The sequence below is a fragment of the Protomyctophum parallelum genome (genome assembly GCF_964188405.1).
Source record: "Protomyctophum parallelum genome assembly, chromosome: 6".
NCBI classification, from domain to species: domain Eukaryota; kingdom Metazoa; phylum Chordata; class Actinopteri; order Myctophiformes; family Myctophidae; genus Protomyctophum; species Protomyctophum parallelum.
This window is the reverse complement of record NC_139701.1, coordinates 19,537,226-19,557,225: the sequence shown is the minus strand read 5'-3', so window position 1 is coordinate 19,557,225 and position 20,000 is coordinate 19,537,226. Positions and strand designations below refer to the sequence as shown.

General features: G+C 44.3%; 1 protein-coding gene across 2 annotated transcripts in view; it reads right to left on the bottom strand.

Annotated features, from left to right (window-relative positions):
• Positions 1 to 7,111: 7,111 nt before the first annotated feature.
• Positions 7,112 to 20,000, bottom strand: part of pdgfra (platelet-derived growth factor receptor, alpha polypeptide) — a 29,985-nt gene continuing 17,096 nt past the window's right edge. The window contains exons 20-29 of one of the 2 annotated variants that reach the window (XM_083768140.1): positions 19,593 to 19,703; positions 18,041 to 18,200; positions 16,903 to 17,072; positions 16,477 to 16,592; positions 15,418 to 15,540; positions 15,118 to 15,229; positions 14,591 to 14,690; positions 11,250 to 11,355; positions 9,709 to 9,950; positions 7,112 to 9,500 (exon numbers count right to left, since the gene is read on the bottom strand). In XM_083768140.1, coding sequence (XP_083624266.1) covers positions 9,353 to 9,500; positions 9,709 to 9,950; positions 11,250 to 11,355; positions 14,591 to 14,690; positions 15,118 to 15,229; positions 15,418 to 15,540; positions 16,477 to 16,592; positions 16,903 to 17,072; positions 18,041 to 18,200; positions 19,593 to 19,703 — 1,388 coding nt within the window. In that variant the 3' untranslated portion in view covers positions 7,112 to 9,352. The remainder of the gene's footprint in view (positions 9,501 to 9,708; positions 9,951 to 11,249; positions 11,356 to 14,590; positions 14,691 to 15,117; positions 15,230 to 15,417; positions 15,541 to 16,476; positions 16,593 to 16,902; positions 17,073 to 18,040; positions 18,201 to 19,592; positions 19,704 to 20,000) is intronic. The other variant, XM_083768141.1, reaches the window with a different exon arrangement.

The following is a 20,000-nucleotide window of genomic DNA, read 5'->3' as shown; positions in this document are numbered from 1 at the left end:
GAAATAACTAAGGGGTCAGTCGAAAATTTCAAGGGGGCACACTAAGTGTTGTTATTGGTGTGTCTTTGGCTGTGTCCGAGCACGAAAATAGCGTTTGGTTGGTATTCATCACCAATTGTCACTGTTATACACAGCAGCCTAATACACACACAGACATATTAACTGTATGTATTGTGGGATCTCAGTAAGTAACCCCCGTTATAGTGAGTGCGTTGCCATGGTGACTAGCCACGCTGTCTGTCGCAACGCACGCAAGAGCGTGAGACGCCCTCTCGGGCAGCTGATAGGCCAGGTGTATATGTGCCAAACTTCATACTAGGCCAGACGGAAATGATGCCGCGGGGCAATCAGCGCCAGCCGTGCGGCATCAGGCAGGTAGTATAAATGCCGCTCTCAGTCTGTGTGCACCCCTCAATACATTTTTTTATAAAAACACACCTTTCATATGAGTGGTCAAAGATGTTGGGTTGAGGGATAAAATACCCCTTTTGACCGGGCCTGATGGGGAGCTACAGTAGGTTGGTGGTGCACCGGGCCTGATGGGGAGTATCAGTGAGCTAGGTTGGTGGTGCAATACACCGAAGAGTGACAAGATTAAGACATGTTTCACACAGCAAGTTCCCCAAAACATGCATCAAAGAAGTAAAGATAAAGATATAATGTGCATGTGACTTATTGCACTTGTTTTATGTACAAAGAAGCATATTAGCATAATCATTGTGTATACAGTATGTACTGTACACACACAGGAGGTAAAAGTGGCAACAACAGAGAAGTGCCACAACTTGTTCATCATTCTGCGTGTGCGTGTGTGTGTGTGTGTGTGTGTGTGTGTGTGTGTGTGTGTGTGTGTGTGTGTGTGTGTGTGTGTGTGTGTGTGTGTGTGCACCACTGGAGTCTACTTGTGTAATCTGAAGCCATCATTACCTTCTGCAAAGAAGTGTGCCATCATTAGTTTGTCAAAACATCATAATGCCAGTAATCAGCATAGCGAATGCGTTCACATTTACATCATAAAATGCAGATAAGCGATGACATTTACGATGTGATTAGGGTGGAGGAATCATTATCAGTCTGTAAATCACAGCTTGCTGTGATATACAGTTACTTTCTCAATATGTTCAACAGCGCTCACATGAAATGTCATGCCGTTTGCCTGATGAATTGAACTTCTGATAAATCAAATTTGTTTCATTTTTGTCAGGGACAGTTTTACACAAAAACCAGAGATAGCTTATACAGTAGCTCATTATGATAATTCTGCAGTCGAGTCACAATTATGTCATCCTAAGACAAATGGTGAAAATTTCCAATCTGCAGTGCAAGCTCAAAACGTGTTTTGATTGTAAAGAAAAAGTGCATTTATTTGAACATTTTGGAATTTGTTCTCTTATGATGACAGGGCCAAAATAGTAGGCTAGAATACTAGCTTTACTATATCTTTGAGTTGTGTGGACATTTGAAACATTTTCATTAAAGGCTCAAACAAGTCTTATATTCAAGTTGCGCTGTTTCAGCTAGAGTGGTATTCCCATTTAAAATAGATAACACATGAGGAACAATGAGGATAGGCTTGCAGTGGACCTAACCTACATTATTACATACATCAAAGGCTTTAAACAGTGATGTTTGGGGGGCAGCAGTCTCATATGATATAGAAAGACCATCTTGTGCAAGTGGTCAGCCAGAAGGAGAGAGAGAGAGAGAGAGAGAGAGAGAGAGAGAGAGTGTGTTGGTGGAGGCGATGGTGATTGTTTTTGTCTGCCTGCCTGTCTGCAGCAAATCTGGCAAATTACTGCATCTATCAGCCTCATATTACATGCATGTGCACGATGCCAGCACGCTAATGAACTTAATTCCCGAACATTTTTGCAAATACATAAACGACAACTGTTATTTTTGGCTATCGGATACTTGTCTGAACACTATGGAGTGCAGCTATTCAATCAAGCAATCAAGCAAGATGTCCTTTTACCAGTAGCCAATTACAACATTCCTTCTGACACAAAAAAAGGCAACACTTGATATCCATGCATGTACATTTTCCATCTTAATTTGTTTTTAGTTACACCAACAGCACTAGAGATGTCCTAATACTGTATCGGTATCAGAAAAGTGTTGGTATCGGCCCTTATTTCGGTTCATATCGGTATCGGCGAATATGCCAGTCTAACCACCATGATGACTATGATCATATCATAGTCAGGTATTAGCATATTGAGTGATTTCAACAGTGCAGCAGTGCATTGTAGTGCAATTTAGAATATAGCTGTGCTTGCATTTTAATCCCATATACCGGTACTTAGCTTAAGAAGTGTATAGTTCAGATGGGTTCAGCCTACTCACTGTAAATAGAGTTCCCTCCACAGACAGCCCAGCTAATGCAGAACATGTAGTCGACAGCCAGGTATTTAATGAGTATCCCGGGTTAGAGTGTGAAAGCACCATTTCCCTAACCTAAGCTTGTTGTGACTGGTGTTTATTTCCATGATAAATCAATGTGGGTATCACTTACAGAGATGGTGTTTTAATCTGGATATGATGCCTCCCGTGTTCAACGCAAACCTGCTCCAGCGCTGGTCCATGGAGGGGAGGCTGAAAGAGGATACCGGCCTCCAGGACACACGGCGGGGGCCAGGAGACACATCCATTTATCAGCACGGCCCTCGGAACACTGCAGAATCTGTCCCAGCGGGCCTGGGGCATGGACGCATGACGACGGTTAGCTCAGCCGCGTGGCGTCGAGTTTCACCGCAGAGACTGATGTTACATATCAAACAAAACAAAGAGATCACTAATCCAATTGTCCTACACTCACTCATACAGGCAAATACATCAAAATCAGATTCCCTCTCACTCTCATAAAGTAAAACAAGATACAATCAAATTTCGCTCAATTTCTTCCCCTCTTTCACCCACTTGGGCCCATGAGTTATGATCTGGTAAGGGTCTATTTCAGCCTTTGCAAGACATCTTAATTTCCCTTCGGTTAGACTTGGAAACCATCAACTAAATGAATGTAGGACAGGTTATTTATTTACGTATTATTATGCTAAAGAAGCGCATGCTGTTCGTAGTCTACACCTTATATACTAAGTTAACAGGACTATATACTAGGTCCTGTCCTGTTTCTCCCCACTACATTTCTTGACTGAAAATAGCAGATCTTCAAGCTCACATGTCACACCGGGCCATTTTTGCCAAATGTTCATCCCAGAACAGGGATGCTAAAGGGTTCATATGGTTCATATGCTAAAGGTTTCATATGGTAAGGACTGGGCTGCATAGAAAGCCAGAGGGCTGTGAATCTTCTGCTATCTCACGATTCAATTCTATTCCGATTCATGGGCTCACGATTTGATGAAATAAATATTTCAGTCATATTGTTATCATCTGGACTTTAACAACCAAGTGTAGCCTAGTTAATTCCAACAGCTCAAACAAAACCTTATAGCATACCAGAGAGGGTTGTGTACAAATTATTTGGCTTTGATTAGTTTTATTTGATGCAGAAACAACATTATTGCCTTGATGCAAGTAACATTAACAAGTTTCAAGGAACATCAGCTGGACAGTGACACACCTCAGTTGTGCTGAACTGACTGGATAAGACATGATGTTTTACTGTCTGTGATTATGGTAAGCTTACATTTCACATCACAAACATCATAGTAAACTACTTTAACTTTACATTAAAGGGCCACTTCACCCATTTTGCAACCAGATCTTATTTTAATTTAATTTCGGAAGAAGAAACACTTTCCTGCATGGGGTTTATATGTGTGTAATATGTTTCTAGATATTTTAGTCATGACGCCAGGTTCATGACCAAAGTTTTTCATGAAAATGTGGTCTCACTTCCTTCCTGGACTACATTGTTGTTTCAGTAAGAGGGTGTCTCCCAACAACAAGTGCACCAAAGCATTATGGTCATTTTAGGAATTCAGCAATCCAGTCAAACCCTAGTCAAACACACAGATTACATAGTTTCTTTGGCCATAGGGTCCAAATTAAAAATTGTGCTACTACAAATACTATTAACATTGAGTGACTGCAGTTTCTTCCAGCAGTGAAATGGCCCTTTAACCAGAAAAAAGAATAATAGGAAATTGTGAATCGATTATGAAGCGTTTAGAATAAGAATCGCGATTCGAATTAGAAAAGATGTTCCCCCCGTTCATTGATAGAGATTACAGTATAATAAGTTCCAAGAGCCATATTAGAATTAGCTCTATTTTGTGTATTAGTTTGCATCTCTCCCCTCTACTCAAAGAAACAATGACTCTTTGGGAAGATAGGTTACATTAACGTTACATTAATTGTGTGTCTAGCCTTTTCAAAATAAGTGCCCCTAGTCAATAAAAAGGTCAATGACAATTGTCTCCATTTCCCAAAAATGCTGGTAGTCATTTTGCCAAATGCCTACAATTTCATGTTTTGACATGTGGGAGCATCGCCTCAATATCAAGCATGTGACTGTATAGCCACAAGAATATAATAAAACCTGATGGATGGACACAGTGCTGGAATAAAACACCATAATAAAACAACCCATCCCTCTAACAGTCCAATGGACTGCTGCTCTATCTGCACGCCTCCATGCAAAGTGCCAGGTTTTGCATGCTTGTCTTCACTGAGCACGGATGTTAACATGACACTGTATTATCACGGTTCGAAGCTTCCCAGTGAGCAGTTCAGATCTTGTTTTACAATCTGTGTAGATGTTCGACAGGGTTGTGTTGTAAATGTTAAAGGCTTGGCCCGCATGACATTGGCACGTTACACATAAATGGGCATGCCTAGACATTTCCCACATTTATAGTAGGATTATGTTATTAAGTTTAATAACACTAACCCTGGCGTCATTATTTTGGGCATGTCATTTGTAAACACAAACATTGAAAACAAAAGTGAGAACGCAAATTGTGATTGGCCAGAATGAGATATATGATGCTAAGAGCGCCCCTCACTTCACACAGGTGTGATTTTTATTTATTTTTTTAAAGAAGGGGTAGGGGGCACGGGGGAAGGTCCTCCTGGGTGGAATCCTGCCAGAGACACTGTGTGTACTGGGGCCTGTTCTCTCCCTCCTACCCTAGGTGGGTTTGGTAAAAGGGCCTTTGTGTGCAGTTTGCATGTTCTCCTTGTGTCCCCTCCTAGGGTAGGTAGTACCTACCCTACTAGGTACCCTCACAAAACAGGGTACATCTCTATATACTGCCTCCCCCTGGACAGTAGGAGCAGGAGGGGAAAGAAACTGTTTTGAAAAACCTGATCCTTCCATGTCCTGCGAGGGAAACCCCCCCCTGTCAGGTGAGAAGCTGTCTGCTCACTCCTCATGCATTGAAGGAAGGAAGCATGAGCTCAGTTTGGGGCTCTCCCCAGGTTGGCAGAGGGAGAGTAGCACCCAGGATTACAATTTAAGCAATTGGCACTGGGTGAAAAATGGGTTACAATGATGGGATAAAAAAAACAATAATAATTCTAGCAGATCATAAAATAGCAGCATCACTTTTAGTATTGTGGTTAAATTAAGTTGCTTAAAATTAGGCTACTGCTTCCTCAACTATAAATTATATTGCTAGTCTATAGGTGCAACATCCTCTCTGGAAATACAGCCCTGACTCTTTTGAGAATTAGTTCACAAATAAAAAGTGAACATTCAACCGTGGTTCCATTCTTGTAGGCCTAGCAGCTAAGATTTGCATCAGATCCCAATTATTTTTACAAAAGGTGTAACCTAAGGCCAGGGTTTAACAGGCTAAACAAATACAAAGCAAATGAAAACCTGTAAAGCAAGCCTGGAAAGTCTGAATTTACGACATTCAATCAAATGCAACGGTTAACTTGTACACCTTTGATGATGAAATTATAAGGTTGGTAGCGTGCAGTTTGCCATGCCCAAAGTGTGTGTGTGTGTGTGTGTGTGTGGGGGGGGGGGGGGGGGGGGGGATCAATGGACCCTGTAACTCTGAAAGTGTCCAAATCTAACGAAATAGGCATAATATGGTACACTTGGTCCCATTTGTACACTCAGAGTCATAGCTATGGGGGTCCTTGAAATTTAAACTTTGAGAACCACTGTTTTAGGTCCTCTGCCAGGTAGACCATGATCTGCCACTACAATATACTGATATAATGGCTCCCTCTGCTGGGCAGTCTTACATTACACATTACCCATGTTATTGTATTATGGTTTGAGAATGTTTCCACAATGAGAATATAGACTAGGTAGGCTATTTAACACTTATTCTAACCAAAGAAAATTCATGCAGATGATGACGCTGATGTCATGTGGCAAGCTAGCATTTACCTTGTCTTTCCATGGCAGGTGTAAGTGCTGACGCCTGACTGGACCAGTAGACTGCATTCAATTATCTATCTGGACGGACTTCTTGTCTTGTAATGGGAATAAGTAAAAAAGAAAAAGAAAAGTGGAAACACAATTAAACAGAATCTACCATGAAGCATAATACTGTATTACTATAATTACCTACTCCCTCTTTGGTTGAATATCTGTCAATGGCACTGCCAAATGTGCCAATTAAGCAGCACATTAATAATCTGCATTATTGCTTGTATCATGGGACTTTATCAGCTGCGGCGGTGAAAGCTTTATTAACTTAACTTTCCTTGTTTCTTTCTCGTTTTCGTAGCGAAATGTGTATTCTAATAGTGCGCTGTTTACTTCCTGGAATGTGACGTCAGTGCTAAAATTGAATCCACTTGTCTAGGCCCCCCTAATCAGTTAGATGCGTGCTAGGCAAAAATAAATAAATAAATAAACTTCTGTCGTGTGCGTGTGCGTGTGTGTGTGTGTGCGTGCGTGCGTGCGTGTGTGTCAATATGTCATAAAGGGAGACTTCACCCAGAGCTGCCTTCTGATTGCCAGACATCATCTGCGATAATGAGATATTGTTAGTGATAAGTGTCATGCATCTGTGTTCTTGTGTCATTGTCACTTACAGTAGGCCTATGTCCCAGGATATCATGTAGTGTACTGTAGCCTATGTGGATGTACGGAAAATATTAAATATTAAATATTAATTTCCCTTCATGTTTGAACATGCATTCACATCTGCATGTGCTCAATACAAACAAGATGAAGGCATCCATTACATTATAAATCATTTATTGAAATATAAATCTTCTGAATGTACATAATGCATATTGAGACATAAAGATAACATTGGGGTATTGGTCTGTTAACCTCAAGTACAGACACGGTACCATCATCATGGATGACACCTGCCTTCCTCTCCGCAGCGCTCGCGTCACTATCGCCGCACAGGGAAGCTTCTACTAGAGCCAAATCTAACCTGTCTCAAACCGTGACAAGATCCAAAAATAAAAGTGCAAAAGTTTTAACAATGACAACAGAAGACATCAGCCCACAGTGGAAGTGAGTGAGATAGTAAGACAGGTAGAGTAGGAGATACTGCAGGTTTGTATTATATATTATTGAGTACAGTATCAGATCTACATGATTGTCTATAGTCTATATGGTGTCTTCATCTTAACCCATTTTGGGCGGGAACCCCTTTTGGTGTTAGCATTAAGTTATGCTTTAGCTATTGAAAAATAGCAGATCTACAAGCTCATAGCGCGCCACCAAATGGCACGCTACGAGCTTGTAGGTCTGCTATTTTTGAAAAAGCGAAGAATGGCTGACATAGAAACATAGCTTTTTCAGAAAACTGTCAGGATGTAGAATTAGAATCTGATCTCAGGTCTAAAACCACTTAATCGTTGACCGGGGTCCCCCAGGGATCTATACTTACTTGGTCCCCTCCTTTTTCCCCCCTACACCAAATCATAGGGACGCTAGGGTTCATGTGGTGAAATGTCTATGTCAACGGGACAGGCATGATGACTGAAGTACGAGAACCACATGTGTTCTCTGAGATTTGGAGGCTCTTTTTGGAAGGCTTGATTGTTTTTGGAAGGTCTTGCGTCAGTGACATGACACAAGAGAGCTATCAAGTTGTACCAATTATGTATGAAGTTCAACACTTTGGCAAAGACATAATATAGTGTTTTATGTTTCTGATTCCGTGCATCAACTCCAAGTTCCCCCTGGCAAAATCCATTATTATTATTAATGTTCATATGTGTGGTGAAAAGCGTATAAGGTCAGGTTATTTTCTGTTTTGCTGATCTCTGGAACTTTGGCCATTAGGGGTCCTTGTTGGTCACCTTTACAAACAGTGGACAAGGATTGGGCTTGCTTAGCGTTAATCAGAGAGGAGATTCACAGGGCATCATACGGGTGCATAAGCTTAAACATGTGCTTGCTATATAAAATACTTTTATCCCAATAATTCTCTCATATAAAAACACTCTACATCTATTTACAATACAATCACACTGGGAACTTTTCCTATGACGAAGGCCTGTGACAGGATTTGGTCACGGTCAATTGAAGGAACACATTTGGTGAGATAAGAAGTCACAAAGAAGCATGCAGCTTGAGAGACACACTGATATTCTTGACCCTCTACGGTCACTCTACCTTTACCAAATATTCACAAATAATACATGTTTACATATAGACGAAGTACAAAAATAGATTTGGACCGCTGCACTTATGTAGCCACTGACGACATAATATGGTCATGTACAAAAAAAAACAATATTATACATAGTCCAGGATTTGTGCTTTTTAAATCAAAGTATTGCTACTGATTGTACCAGCATCAGGTGCTTATACTGTAGGTAACTGCAGGTGAGTGTGTTGTGTGAATGGCAGTGAACTCCCGTACAGTTCTCCTTCTGGATATGAGAGCCTATCTGTAGTGGTTCAACATGGCTGAGTGACAGACTGTGGCTTCTTTCTTTCAGAGACCGATGCGTCCTTCCCTTGCTTATTTTGCTGTCATAAAAATGCCCTATAGAATAATGCTCTACACAAATTACAAAGACAAAGTCTCTCTCCGTTCTCCGTCTTCGTGTGCACTCGTTCCCGTCCGACACTTGCGTACAGTTTGCAGGGAACCTCAATGTCTTCATTTCATCGCCACAGACTCCTCCCTCTGGCACCATAGGGAGGGGGTGTGGGGGCCGGGGGTGGCAGTGTCCTAGAAAAGGTTCTAGGGACGTACCGATAGTCTCACCACATACTCATCCAAGCAGTCAAGTAAGTGGTTTCGTTCCGTCCTCCGCCAGGGACAGGGGCAGTCTCGGTTTAGAGGTGTGGTGTGAGGGGCCTTCAAGGAGGGAGGGGTATAGGTTGTGAGGAGGGTCTTTGCTTGCTCTGTGGGTCTATCATCCTAGCTGACCCCCTCCCTCCACACGTATAGCCCTCTTCCTTGTATCCACAGGTATAGGGGAGGGATGGAGGGGCGGGGGATAGTCACAGGAAGCTGTCCTCTACCAGGTCACTAGAGTCCAGACACATCTCATCCAGCAACGTGATGTCCTCCAGAGTCTCGCCCTCGCGTTTGGGCAGTGTGGAGCTGCTGGAGCCCGTCTCGATGGCGCTCTCCTCAGACGTCTGCGAGCTGCGGGAGATACAGATGCAAACTGGGTTAGTGGCTACAGGCTGCATAGTGCATAGTAATCAGTGTGGCTGTGTGTGGCTCAGCCACACAGTTTGTTTTGGCTTTTAGCACCCCCTGGTGGACAAGGTTACACTTGCAGAGAGCCTCATTACAAGAGCTTAACGTTCAAGCTTTGCCTGGTTCAAGTAAATGTTATTTTGGTCATTACTCTTGCCTGTGTCGGTTCCTCTTTCCATACTCGTCGTCGGACATAGGGTCCAGGTCGGGGAGGGGAATGATATATCCACTGTCGGAGCTGAGGCGCTGCTCGTCGAAGCCACTCTCCCGGTCCTTGAGCTTGCCCTGGTTCTTGTAGGCGATGCCGATGTAAGCGTCGTCGTTGTCCGCGCACACACGGGTCACCGCGGGGTGGTCGCTCTTCAGGAACTGGTGGTTCACCCTCTCGTAGCACTGCCCAAGAGAAGAAGAGGACATATTAGTGATCACAGAACCAATGATGTTACGCTACAGTGGACAAACACACTGCTTATTATCAGATGCTTTATCCCTGTTATTTTTTACTTTAAAAAAAAAGTTAAAAAACTGTTACAAAAACAATTATAAATAAAAGTTGACTAAAGGCTTATGCACACCTAAACGTGTGCAATGGACAAAAAAATATCCAAGTTTGTTTTCAGGACAAACATTTAAGACTGAAATGTGGTTATTAAATTAGATTATTTTTGTAAGTTTCAGACACTGTGGGAGATCATTCCCTATTGCACATTTCAAAACAAAGTTTTGTGAAATGTAAAGTGATGTCTTAACGCTGCCGGAGAGTTACAAGATAGCTTGAACATCACTCTTTTTCAGAATGTAGAGTAATAAATGTGTGTGTGTGTGTGTGTGTGTGTGTGTGTGTGTGTGTGTGTGTGTGTGTGTGTGTGTGTGTGTGTGTGTGTGTGTGTGTGTGTGTGTGTGCGTGCGCGTGCGCGTGCATGTGTGTGTGTGTGTGTGTGTACTGTACATGTTGTCCCTAGCTGCGGCCATCAGCTGGGCGCTGAGTCTGAAACCGAACCGCATTGCCCCATCGTAGGCTGAGGTGCTAAAACAGGAGCATGGTCCCTCCTCGCTGCCTAACCACCATTAAGCCACAGTGGGTGGAGGGGGTTTGATGTGCCATGTGTGTGCGGTGCTGTGTTGAACAGGATAATTATGGTTGAGAGCCGGGGCTGCGTCACTCCCCGTGCTGAAGGCCAGCCGCAGTGACCTTCCAGCTGTTGCATTAGCACCATAACACACCGTATCGCTCGGCAGCGGAAACGGGAGAACCCGCACAAACACAGGCTCTGAACGCACAGTTACAGGAAGTGGCTACAGATTTGTCTGGCTTTTTTCATATGCTCTATCTTTTATTCTATCCTCTTTAAATAGTTTACACATTTCTCAACCTGTATTTATCGACAATTCGAAGTAATTAAAAAACTAGATGGAGTTGTTTTGTAGGAGTGTTGCCCTCGGCACAAGTCAAAAATACATTTTGGACGAATCATGGAGACAGAGGTCTTGGGAAAATGCTTTTAAGGCCAAAAGGCTAAAAGGTTGTTGGTAAAACCCCCTGTAACATAAAAGCAGAGGGGGTGGAACAGACAGAAGAGTTTTAGGACTGAAGGGAGGTGTTCAAGTGCAAAGCAGATGTGAGCTTCAGGGGGGTAAATGTAGACTGTATGATATGTTTGATACTTATGTTGTGGAGACACTCAGACTCACCCTCTTGTAGCTGGAGGGCAGCAGCGAGGCCACGACGTCACTCAGCCCCTGGAAGGCAGGCCTCTTCTCTTGGTCGCTGTTCCAGCACTTCATCATCATCTCATACCTGGAAGAAAAACAAAAAACAAATACAGTGTTATCACAGGGAGGGGGGTGGATGGACAGAACAAACTGTCAACAACTGTCCTGAGGCAATTGGCATGCTGTCATCATGACATGCGTTGTACATCACTGCTTGCTAACAACTGGCTCCAAGATTACAGTTGCATTTGAATACAGAATTACACAGGATTACACACATGGATAACATGCAGGACATTGAGGACAACTTATCCGTGCCACATCTCATCCATGCATGCAATCATGATACACAACAACACCACGCACACACAACATAGCGGCAGTGGCGTGCACAGACATTTAGAGGGGCAGGTGCTCAAGTGAAAAAAGGGCACCTTGTGCAGCGCATGGAACCGTCCGGTTGCCTTAATAGTGTGAGATTTATAGATTTTGGGGCATAGCTGGGAACGGACTTTGGCATGGTGTTAGGTATGGGCAGAGCCGGATTAACAATGGAACTAGGCGGTGATTAAGCGCCAGGGCCCGAAGCTTGCAGGGCCTGGTACGAGACTATAGGTACAGCTGTTGCTTCTTTCGAAAAATATAACACAACACAGGAACCCCTGCTAGTGTTTTTGGTCTTCTCGTCTGACAGTTTCTGTAGCAGTTTTCGGGAGGGGGCAGTCGGTGTGGGGGGGTTCCCGACGGCTGCGCGTCGCTTCCTCCTCTGACAGAGGGGAAGCGAGTAAGCGACGCCGTCAGAAGCCCCCTCGCTCAGGAAGGCCCCCTCACTCAGACCGACATACAGCCTATGTAAGAGTAATATGAACACAAGACCTTGGCGTAAAATTTCATATTTACCCTGCTCTAATGCAACAAAAGTGTGTTCTTACATCCCCCATTTCACGATTTCAGCACTCGTGAGTAAATTAATTTAATTGCTATTATGACAGTTTTCAGTGACGTTGCACCCACAGGTTGCATGTCATCAATAATTAATCTGTCTTTAAAACGTTCTAATATTAATATAGCTGTTATATATAATAATATATAGTCTGTTGGTGCACACATGTTATATGGGCCATGTAACAACATGGTCAACAGCACTGTTTGCAAATGTAGATACATTTGTTGGCCACAAAGACAATTTAGACAAAACATGCTGCTGCCTGCTAATGGAGCTTGTAGATAGATATAGGCTAATTATTTTTCGGGAAAATTGCAGATAGTTGAGTGGACCAGTTGCCAGTCTTGCCAGAACAGATATGGTGACTTTAGTAAATCTGAAAAACGGTATTAACACCAGAAGTGGAGATTTTCAAAGTCTTTCTCAACCGTCCGGTTTTGTATACATTCTCCTATTAAGCAGGCAGCTTTTTGTTTCACTTGTAAGCTATTCAGGACCTGAATAGCTTTTTTCAGGAAGGTATGATATGCGTGGTCCATCAATCAGCTGTTTGGCTGTTGAATACAGTATAAGAAAATACATGAAACAGCATCGTTTTTTCCCCATCTCATCATTGCCATGCATGTTTCTTGTTAATGACTGTATTAATAACCATAAAGTAATCTCCTAGTCCTTACATAATAGTTTAGCAGAGACTGAAGTTGGAAAGGCTGTGCCCAGTGCGGCAGTGCCTGCTGTGTCTTGTGTGTCAGCGGGCAGCGCAGGCAGTAGTGGATATGCGCTAAACGCATGCATGTTAATTAATTAATTGGCTGAATCTGTAGGGCCTTTTGATTTGGTGAAGCGCCAGGGCCTTGAGAGGGGTTGATCCGTCACTGGGTAGGCCTATGGGTATATGGTTTTCAAAAAGCTGTGCAAACACATTGGACACACTAGACTCAAATATTAGATAGGCCTACATATAGGTATGGTTGAAAACCAAAATTATTGATAAAAGAGATTTTTCAATGGATTATGTTACTATTGGGTTTGCTAAATAACATACTACATTTTTAGGAAAAACGAACAACCAGAAAGGCATCGTTTTCAAGGTGGCTAAAATGAACTGAAACGCCTATAAATTGGGTTAGGGTTAGGGTTAATATGTAATTAATATGTAAAAAATCATAATAATTATGTACTTGGTAACTACTTTGAATTTTGCCATGGTGTTAGGTATGGGCAGAAGGTTTCAAAAACCATCGTAAACTAATTTGGCTCGCCCCCTAGTGGTCGGTTTGCAATGAAACCACTATTAGATATGTTAGTAGATGGTTGAAACCCCAAATAATTGATAGAAGAGATGGATTCAATGGATTCTGTTACTATTGGGTGTTCTAAATCAGGGGTTCTCAACGTTTTTGGCTGGGGACCCCCGGAAATGCTTTGGCCATGTCTGTCTCGGGTCTGTGCAAACAGACCACTAGGCGCGTTTGCACAGCTTTTTGAACTTTTTTATTTCTTACAAGTCTGCCCTCTGCTAGCATAAATAATATATTAGAAGCTTTTATCAATAATTGATCAATGTCACCATGGTCCACATACTCCATCCATCCATCCTTTTCAACCGCTTATCCGTAGTCGGGTCGCGGGGGCAACAGCTCCACCAGAGAGCTCCAGACTTCCCTCTCCAGAGCAACATTAGTGACTTCCTCCTGGGGGATTCCGAGACGTTCCAAGGCCAGTGAGTCAATGTATTTCCTCCAACTGCGCCTTGGTCTGCCCCGGGGTCTCCTCCCAGTGGGACATGCGTCGAGGACCTCCCTAGGGAGGCGCCCGAGAGGCATCCTAACCAGATGCCCGAACCACCTCAGCTGACTCCTTTCCAGTCGAAGGAGCAGCGGCTCTACTCCGAGTCTCTCTCGTGTGACTGAACTTCTCACCCTATCTCTAAGGGAGATGCCAGCCACCCGTCGAAGAAAACTCATTTCAGCCGCTTGTATTCGTGACCTTATTCTTTCGGTCATGACCCACACTTCATGACCATAGATGAGAGTAGGAACGAAGATTGCTCGGTAAACAGAGAGCTTTGCCTTCTGGCTCAACTCTCTTTTCGTCACAACAGTGCGGTACAGCGACTGCAATACCGCCCCTGCCGCTCCGATTCTCCGGCTGATCTCCTTCTCCGTTCTCCCCTCACTCGTGAACAAGACCCCGAGATACTTGAACTCCTTCACCTGGGGTAATGCCTCATTCCCTACCCGGACTGCACAATCCACCGGTTTCCTGCTGAGAACCATGGCCTCAGATTTGGAGACGCTGATCCTCATCCCAGCGGTCCACATACTGTACAGTGTAAACTGTACAAAAATATATATATTATTTTAAAGCTTACACGTCCTCGGGCGCATGCTCCGGTTTGGCCATCCTGTATCCGCTTTTGATCTTGTTATAGAAGCTGGAGTCTACCACCATGCCTGGATATGGGGTTCCGCCTGAAAGACAAACCCAAAGCACTCTCATTACTAATGCTACATCTTAAGGCTACTTCATTCAACACTTTCTTTCTGTTAAAAAAGGTTGTGGAGGATGACCAAGCACAGAGATAGGAGAGACATGTGAGACAAGAAGAATTGAATTCAACTCGTGTCCACAATAGACTAGAGAATTATGGTCTGTGTACTACCACCTGGCTGATCCACAAGGAACCCCTGAAAAAGGCTTTCAGGGGCCAAAATTGTATGATTTAGCGTTAGGTGCAGTCTAGTCTCAATCTCACTTCTGTGTAGAATCTAAACTTCTAATCTGTAGATGCAGTTCAACTACGTATAGAGAGAATCGTCTCAAATCTTTCAGTGAAACTCATTGTGATTTCTTTCCTCCTCTCTCCTTAAAACTGACGTGTGCATGATAGAGACTTACCTAATGAGAAGATCTCCCAGAGGAGAATGCCGTAGGACCAGACGTCGCTCAGAGTGGTGTACATGTTGTCAAAGATGCTCTCCGGTGCCATCCACTTCACCGGTAGGAAGGTCTGTGGGTTGAAATCAAACATAAGGGGGGGACTTTCAAAACACACTGGTGATGTTGAGTAAATAGTCATAGCAGAAGACTGCACAGATAACACATAAGCACTGGGTTATTGGATGTCCCAACAGTAATACTGTAAATCTTCTATGAGTGAAAAACAGATGAAATCATGCAGCATGGGCAGAGACTTACGCTGCCTTTGGAAACGTAGTTGTTGTCGTGCATGATGTCTCTGGCCAGGCCGAAGTCGCAGATCTTCACTATCTTTCCCTGGGAGAGGAGGACGTTCCTGGCAGCCAGGTCTCTGTGTACACACTGGATGGGGAAAAGAACGGTATTAGCGTACAGCATATCATTGCACCGTAACTATACAGTGTCTGCGGCTGGAATACTCCATTCTCCCCCCCAAGTCCGGTACATCTATTCCTGTTCCATTTAATTTGAGCTCATTCATAATTCCCATTTCATATTTCCCTACAAAAGTGCTGCCTTTGTGTAAACATGCCAGTTAGAGGGACGGCCATGACCGCTAATAGCTATGAAGCTGAACGAGGTGGCCTCTGGCTCCATGCTCTTCTCTCTTGCCTGGCAGATCCAGACTGCGCTGTGCTGCTATATTCAGCGCCTGGCTGCTCTCCATGAGCTCGCTCTGGCCGCTTATCGCCCAAACCCCTGATTTACTGGGCGCGCTTGGCTCTGGACGGCTGTCATCATGCAGGACCAGCGCACGGAGCCAGAGCCCACCATCAGAGTGCCGCGAGTCAGGCGGGAAGACTCATGTGGTGAACACGCCCCCATCTAATGCGTACCAACATGGTCAGACCAGCCCAGACCAAACCAACGCCAGTGTCTTCGGATATAGAATAACGGAAGCCACCGACATTGCTCCGCCAGTTCTTTAAGGTCACTGGGGCCCGTCAGTGGACACGTGTTATGCACAATCAGCAGAAGGCACTGTGCTTTGTTTTGTTTCCGATTCATTTGTCGGGAACCCCAACATCTGAAATTTCAACTATTCAACTACTATGTTCATATACCATGGTATCTCAAACAATTACAACATCTTTTATTCTAAGATGACCTTTTTTGGCCTTTCTGCTTTATTTTTCAGCGACAGTAAAAGTGGACAGATAGTAGGTCAAACAGCCCAGCCGACCGGTACGAGTCAGTTTCCACACTCTCTAGAGTTGAACTCTATATTTTGCTTTGTGCAAGAATCCGAGGATATCCCGCAGCCTGGATCTCACTTACGTTTTTGGAGGACAGGAACTCCATGCCTCTGGCCACTTGATAGGTGAAGCTGAGCAGGTCAGTGGTGCTGAGGCCCTCATCGTTGTCATCTGATAGCAGGTTGTCCATCTCGTTGTCTGGGATTAGGGGAACACAGACAAACAAAAACAAGATATCACCACCGTGTATTCCACCCACTGCAAATATAGAAGTGGCTGCCTCTAAACCTGCCTTTTCCTAATGGCAGGGAGAAGCCGGGCATTATTATGTGTGCACTGCAATTATCCTCTCTGTGTAATTACAGGACTGCAAACGGGCCTAAATATTGTCGAGGGTGTACCCGGTCAACCGGAGCTGAGGTAAACATGGCTTTGAGACTGTTGAGGCGGAGGGTGAAATGGAGAGGAACTCAAAAAGGGTTATGGGGTGTCGAGGCGGGGTGCTTACCACCGTTCTGTGAGGGCGGGTGGTCGTAGTGCGACCTGATATCCGAGTACTTAGAGCCGTTGCTCATCTCCAGCATGGGCACGTACTGGGTGCTGTCTGCTTGCTTCATGTCCATGTAATCCCCCCCTTTGCCCCCCAAGGCTTTGCCATCGAAGGACAGGATCACGTAGCTGCAAGCGAAAGAGAAAAGAGAGACAGTTAAGAGAAGCAGAGCATTGACTCTTCTCTTCTCTCAACACATGTCAATGTCCCTGGCACCAGGGGTCAGGGTATGGGCGTGGTTGAGGCTGGCATGGTGGCCGGGGCTGGTTCACTTTGAGGTGCGGTCACATTGTGAGTCATCCGTCAGACAAAATGGCTCTTTCCGACTACAATAACTAAGCGAACCGTGTCGTGCCGTGAAACGTGTTTGACAGGTTCTTGGATTTATTTGTTATATGTTTCAGATAATGTTTTTGTTCTCGTTCTACTTATAATGGAAACGTAAACAGAAAACTATCACAGAACTTCAGGGGTCCTGGAAGGTTCCAGGTTCCAGAAGGTTCGGCATGGGATACCCTTTTTGTAGTCTAAAAGAGACAAAAGATGAGCGGCCAGAGGGAAAGAGTGGGCCACAGTTTATTTACCGGGACAGCCTGGAACAGACACAATTAACAGGTAACCCCCCCCACCACCACCGCACGGTAATGGAATCAGGCTGAAAGCTGAGAGCCCTTCAGACTGAGATTTGATTAGAAGACGACAGACAATCTCCTCAACCACGGGGAAGATGGGAGGGGGGAGGATTGCCGATTAGACGTTACCAAGTGGTAAGGGAGCTTGTTTGTGTGTGTCTGTGTTTTCGTCTGTGTATGTGTGTGTCTGTATGCGTGTACAGATTGAGTTAATGGCTCTAAAACCTGGCCTAGGCGAGGAGGCGGGGTGAAATGAACGCTGTGTGTCCATATGGTGTTATCCTTAATGTACTTAGGCCATACATTGTAATTATTATTAGACCAAACTCTGTAATTATTCTGAGAATTCGGTGGACGAACATAATGTATGTGTCTACAAGTGCACGTGTGCGGGCACGCTCGCCTCTTGCATGTAGTAGGTGTGTGCATGTGAGTGAATGCACGCCTGCTTTCTCCTGCCATACCTTCGGCTGCTCTCGTCCGCAGGGCTGATGCCAAAGATGTCCAGTTCCTTCTCCTTCTTGTTCTTCTCTGGGTGTAGACTGACAAAGTTCTCCCGGTTTTTGTGCAGGTAGTTCACCAGGTCTCCATGGAAGCAGTACTCTGTGATGATATAGATGGGGCCTGCGCACGCACACATGCACGCACGCATGCACATGCACACACACACACACACACACACACACACACACACACACACACACACACACACACACACACACACACACACACACACACACACACACACACACACACACACACACGCACACACACACACACACACACATTGATGATGATGATGATGATGATGATGATGATGATGATGATGATGATGATGATGATGATGATGATGATGATGATGATGATTTTCGTTGTGTAACACCCATGCGCAACTAAGTGTAAGTCAGGAATAATACCAACCCCTAATACCCCTAACCCCTAATACCAACCCCTAAACTTAACCTCACCTAACATAACCTAAAATATCTATGTCTAAATTGAATCCTAACCCGATTGGAAATGTTTCACAAACATTTCACATCAATGGCATTTAATGGGAATTAATCACACAAAATAAACACTCCCAATGTGCATCAACCTTAAAGACTGTAGGCTGACAGGAAATGGGGAGAGAGATGGGGGGGGGGGGGTGACATGCAGTAAAGGCCGTTGGGATCGGGAGTCAAACCCACGGCACACTGCCAGACTGGATTACCAGCCAAGGTGCCTGGACCACTGAGCCACGGCCCAGGCCATGTCTCAAATTCTAAACTAATGCTATACTTGGGGACATTTGTCCCCCACAAATATAGTAATACAAGTGGAGACACACATGCGCGCGCACACGCACGCACGCGCGCACACACACACACACACCCGCCCGCCCGTGCGCGCTCGCACAGCCATCGGCGTCAGTCTGCAGGCTAATCTTATCAGAGGCTCATAAAGGCTAAAAGCATAGTCAAGAGGCCAAGCCTTTACTCTCCCATAAAAAGAACATGGTTAAAACACCGCACCCACCAACACCCTGGAGAAAGCTGTCAACAGATCTCCAATGCCACTGCTGTGTGTGCCTTTAACTGCCATCTAGAGTGCAGGTGTGTGTGCGTGTGCATGTGCGTGTGCGCGCGTGTGTCCCTGTGTGTGTGTGTGTGTGTGTGTGTGTGTGTGTGTGTGTGTTTACTTGTATTACTATACTTGAGAGGGCGAAGGTATCATACTGTAGATACATAGAAGGTTTGACATTGTGAGGACTGGTCCTCACAAGAGAAATGGTTGTTTTATGGTTATAATTAGACATAAATTCAGTTGAAGAACAGACATTTAGTCAGGTTTAGGGGTTACGGTTAGAGATATGCCTGATTCATACTCAGTTGTGTATCGTACTCTGAAATTAGACAATCTACAAGCTCACAACTTGTTGTTGGGTTAAAAATGGCCCCAAAAATGTATCTACAGTCTGTGTGCATGTGCATGTGCGTGTGTGTGTGTGTGTGTGTGTCCGTGTGTAGTTACCTGACTTAGTGCATGCTCCCAGCAGGTTGACAATATTGAGATGTGGTCCGAGATGAGTCATAATCTTCAGCTCTGACATCAGGGCCTGTTTCTCACTGGAGCGTGCTGTTGCTGAAAAACAACAACGACAAACACACTCAACTCAACTACACCTGACAGCCCAGCATCATCATCATCATCATCATCATCACACAGAGTTAAATAATAAATGAAAACACCATGAACCATGGGCATGTCATAATTTAACATTCTGTGAAAATAGGCACATTCACTGAACATAGCATTTACAAGCTTTGTGAACCATAGCTTTGTGATCTTGCAGAATGGCTATTTTCATTCAATGAAGTAATTAGGGTTTACATGGATAAGCATCCCATCCACTAGGACGTCCGTGAAATAATTGACTTC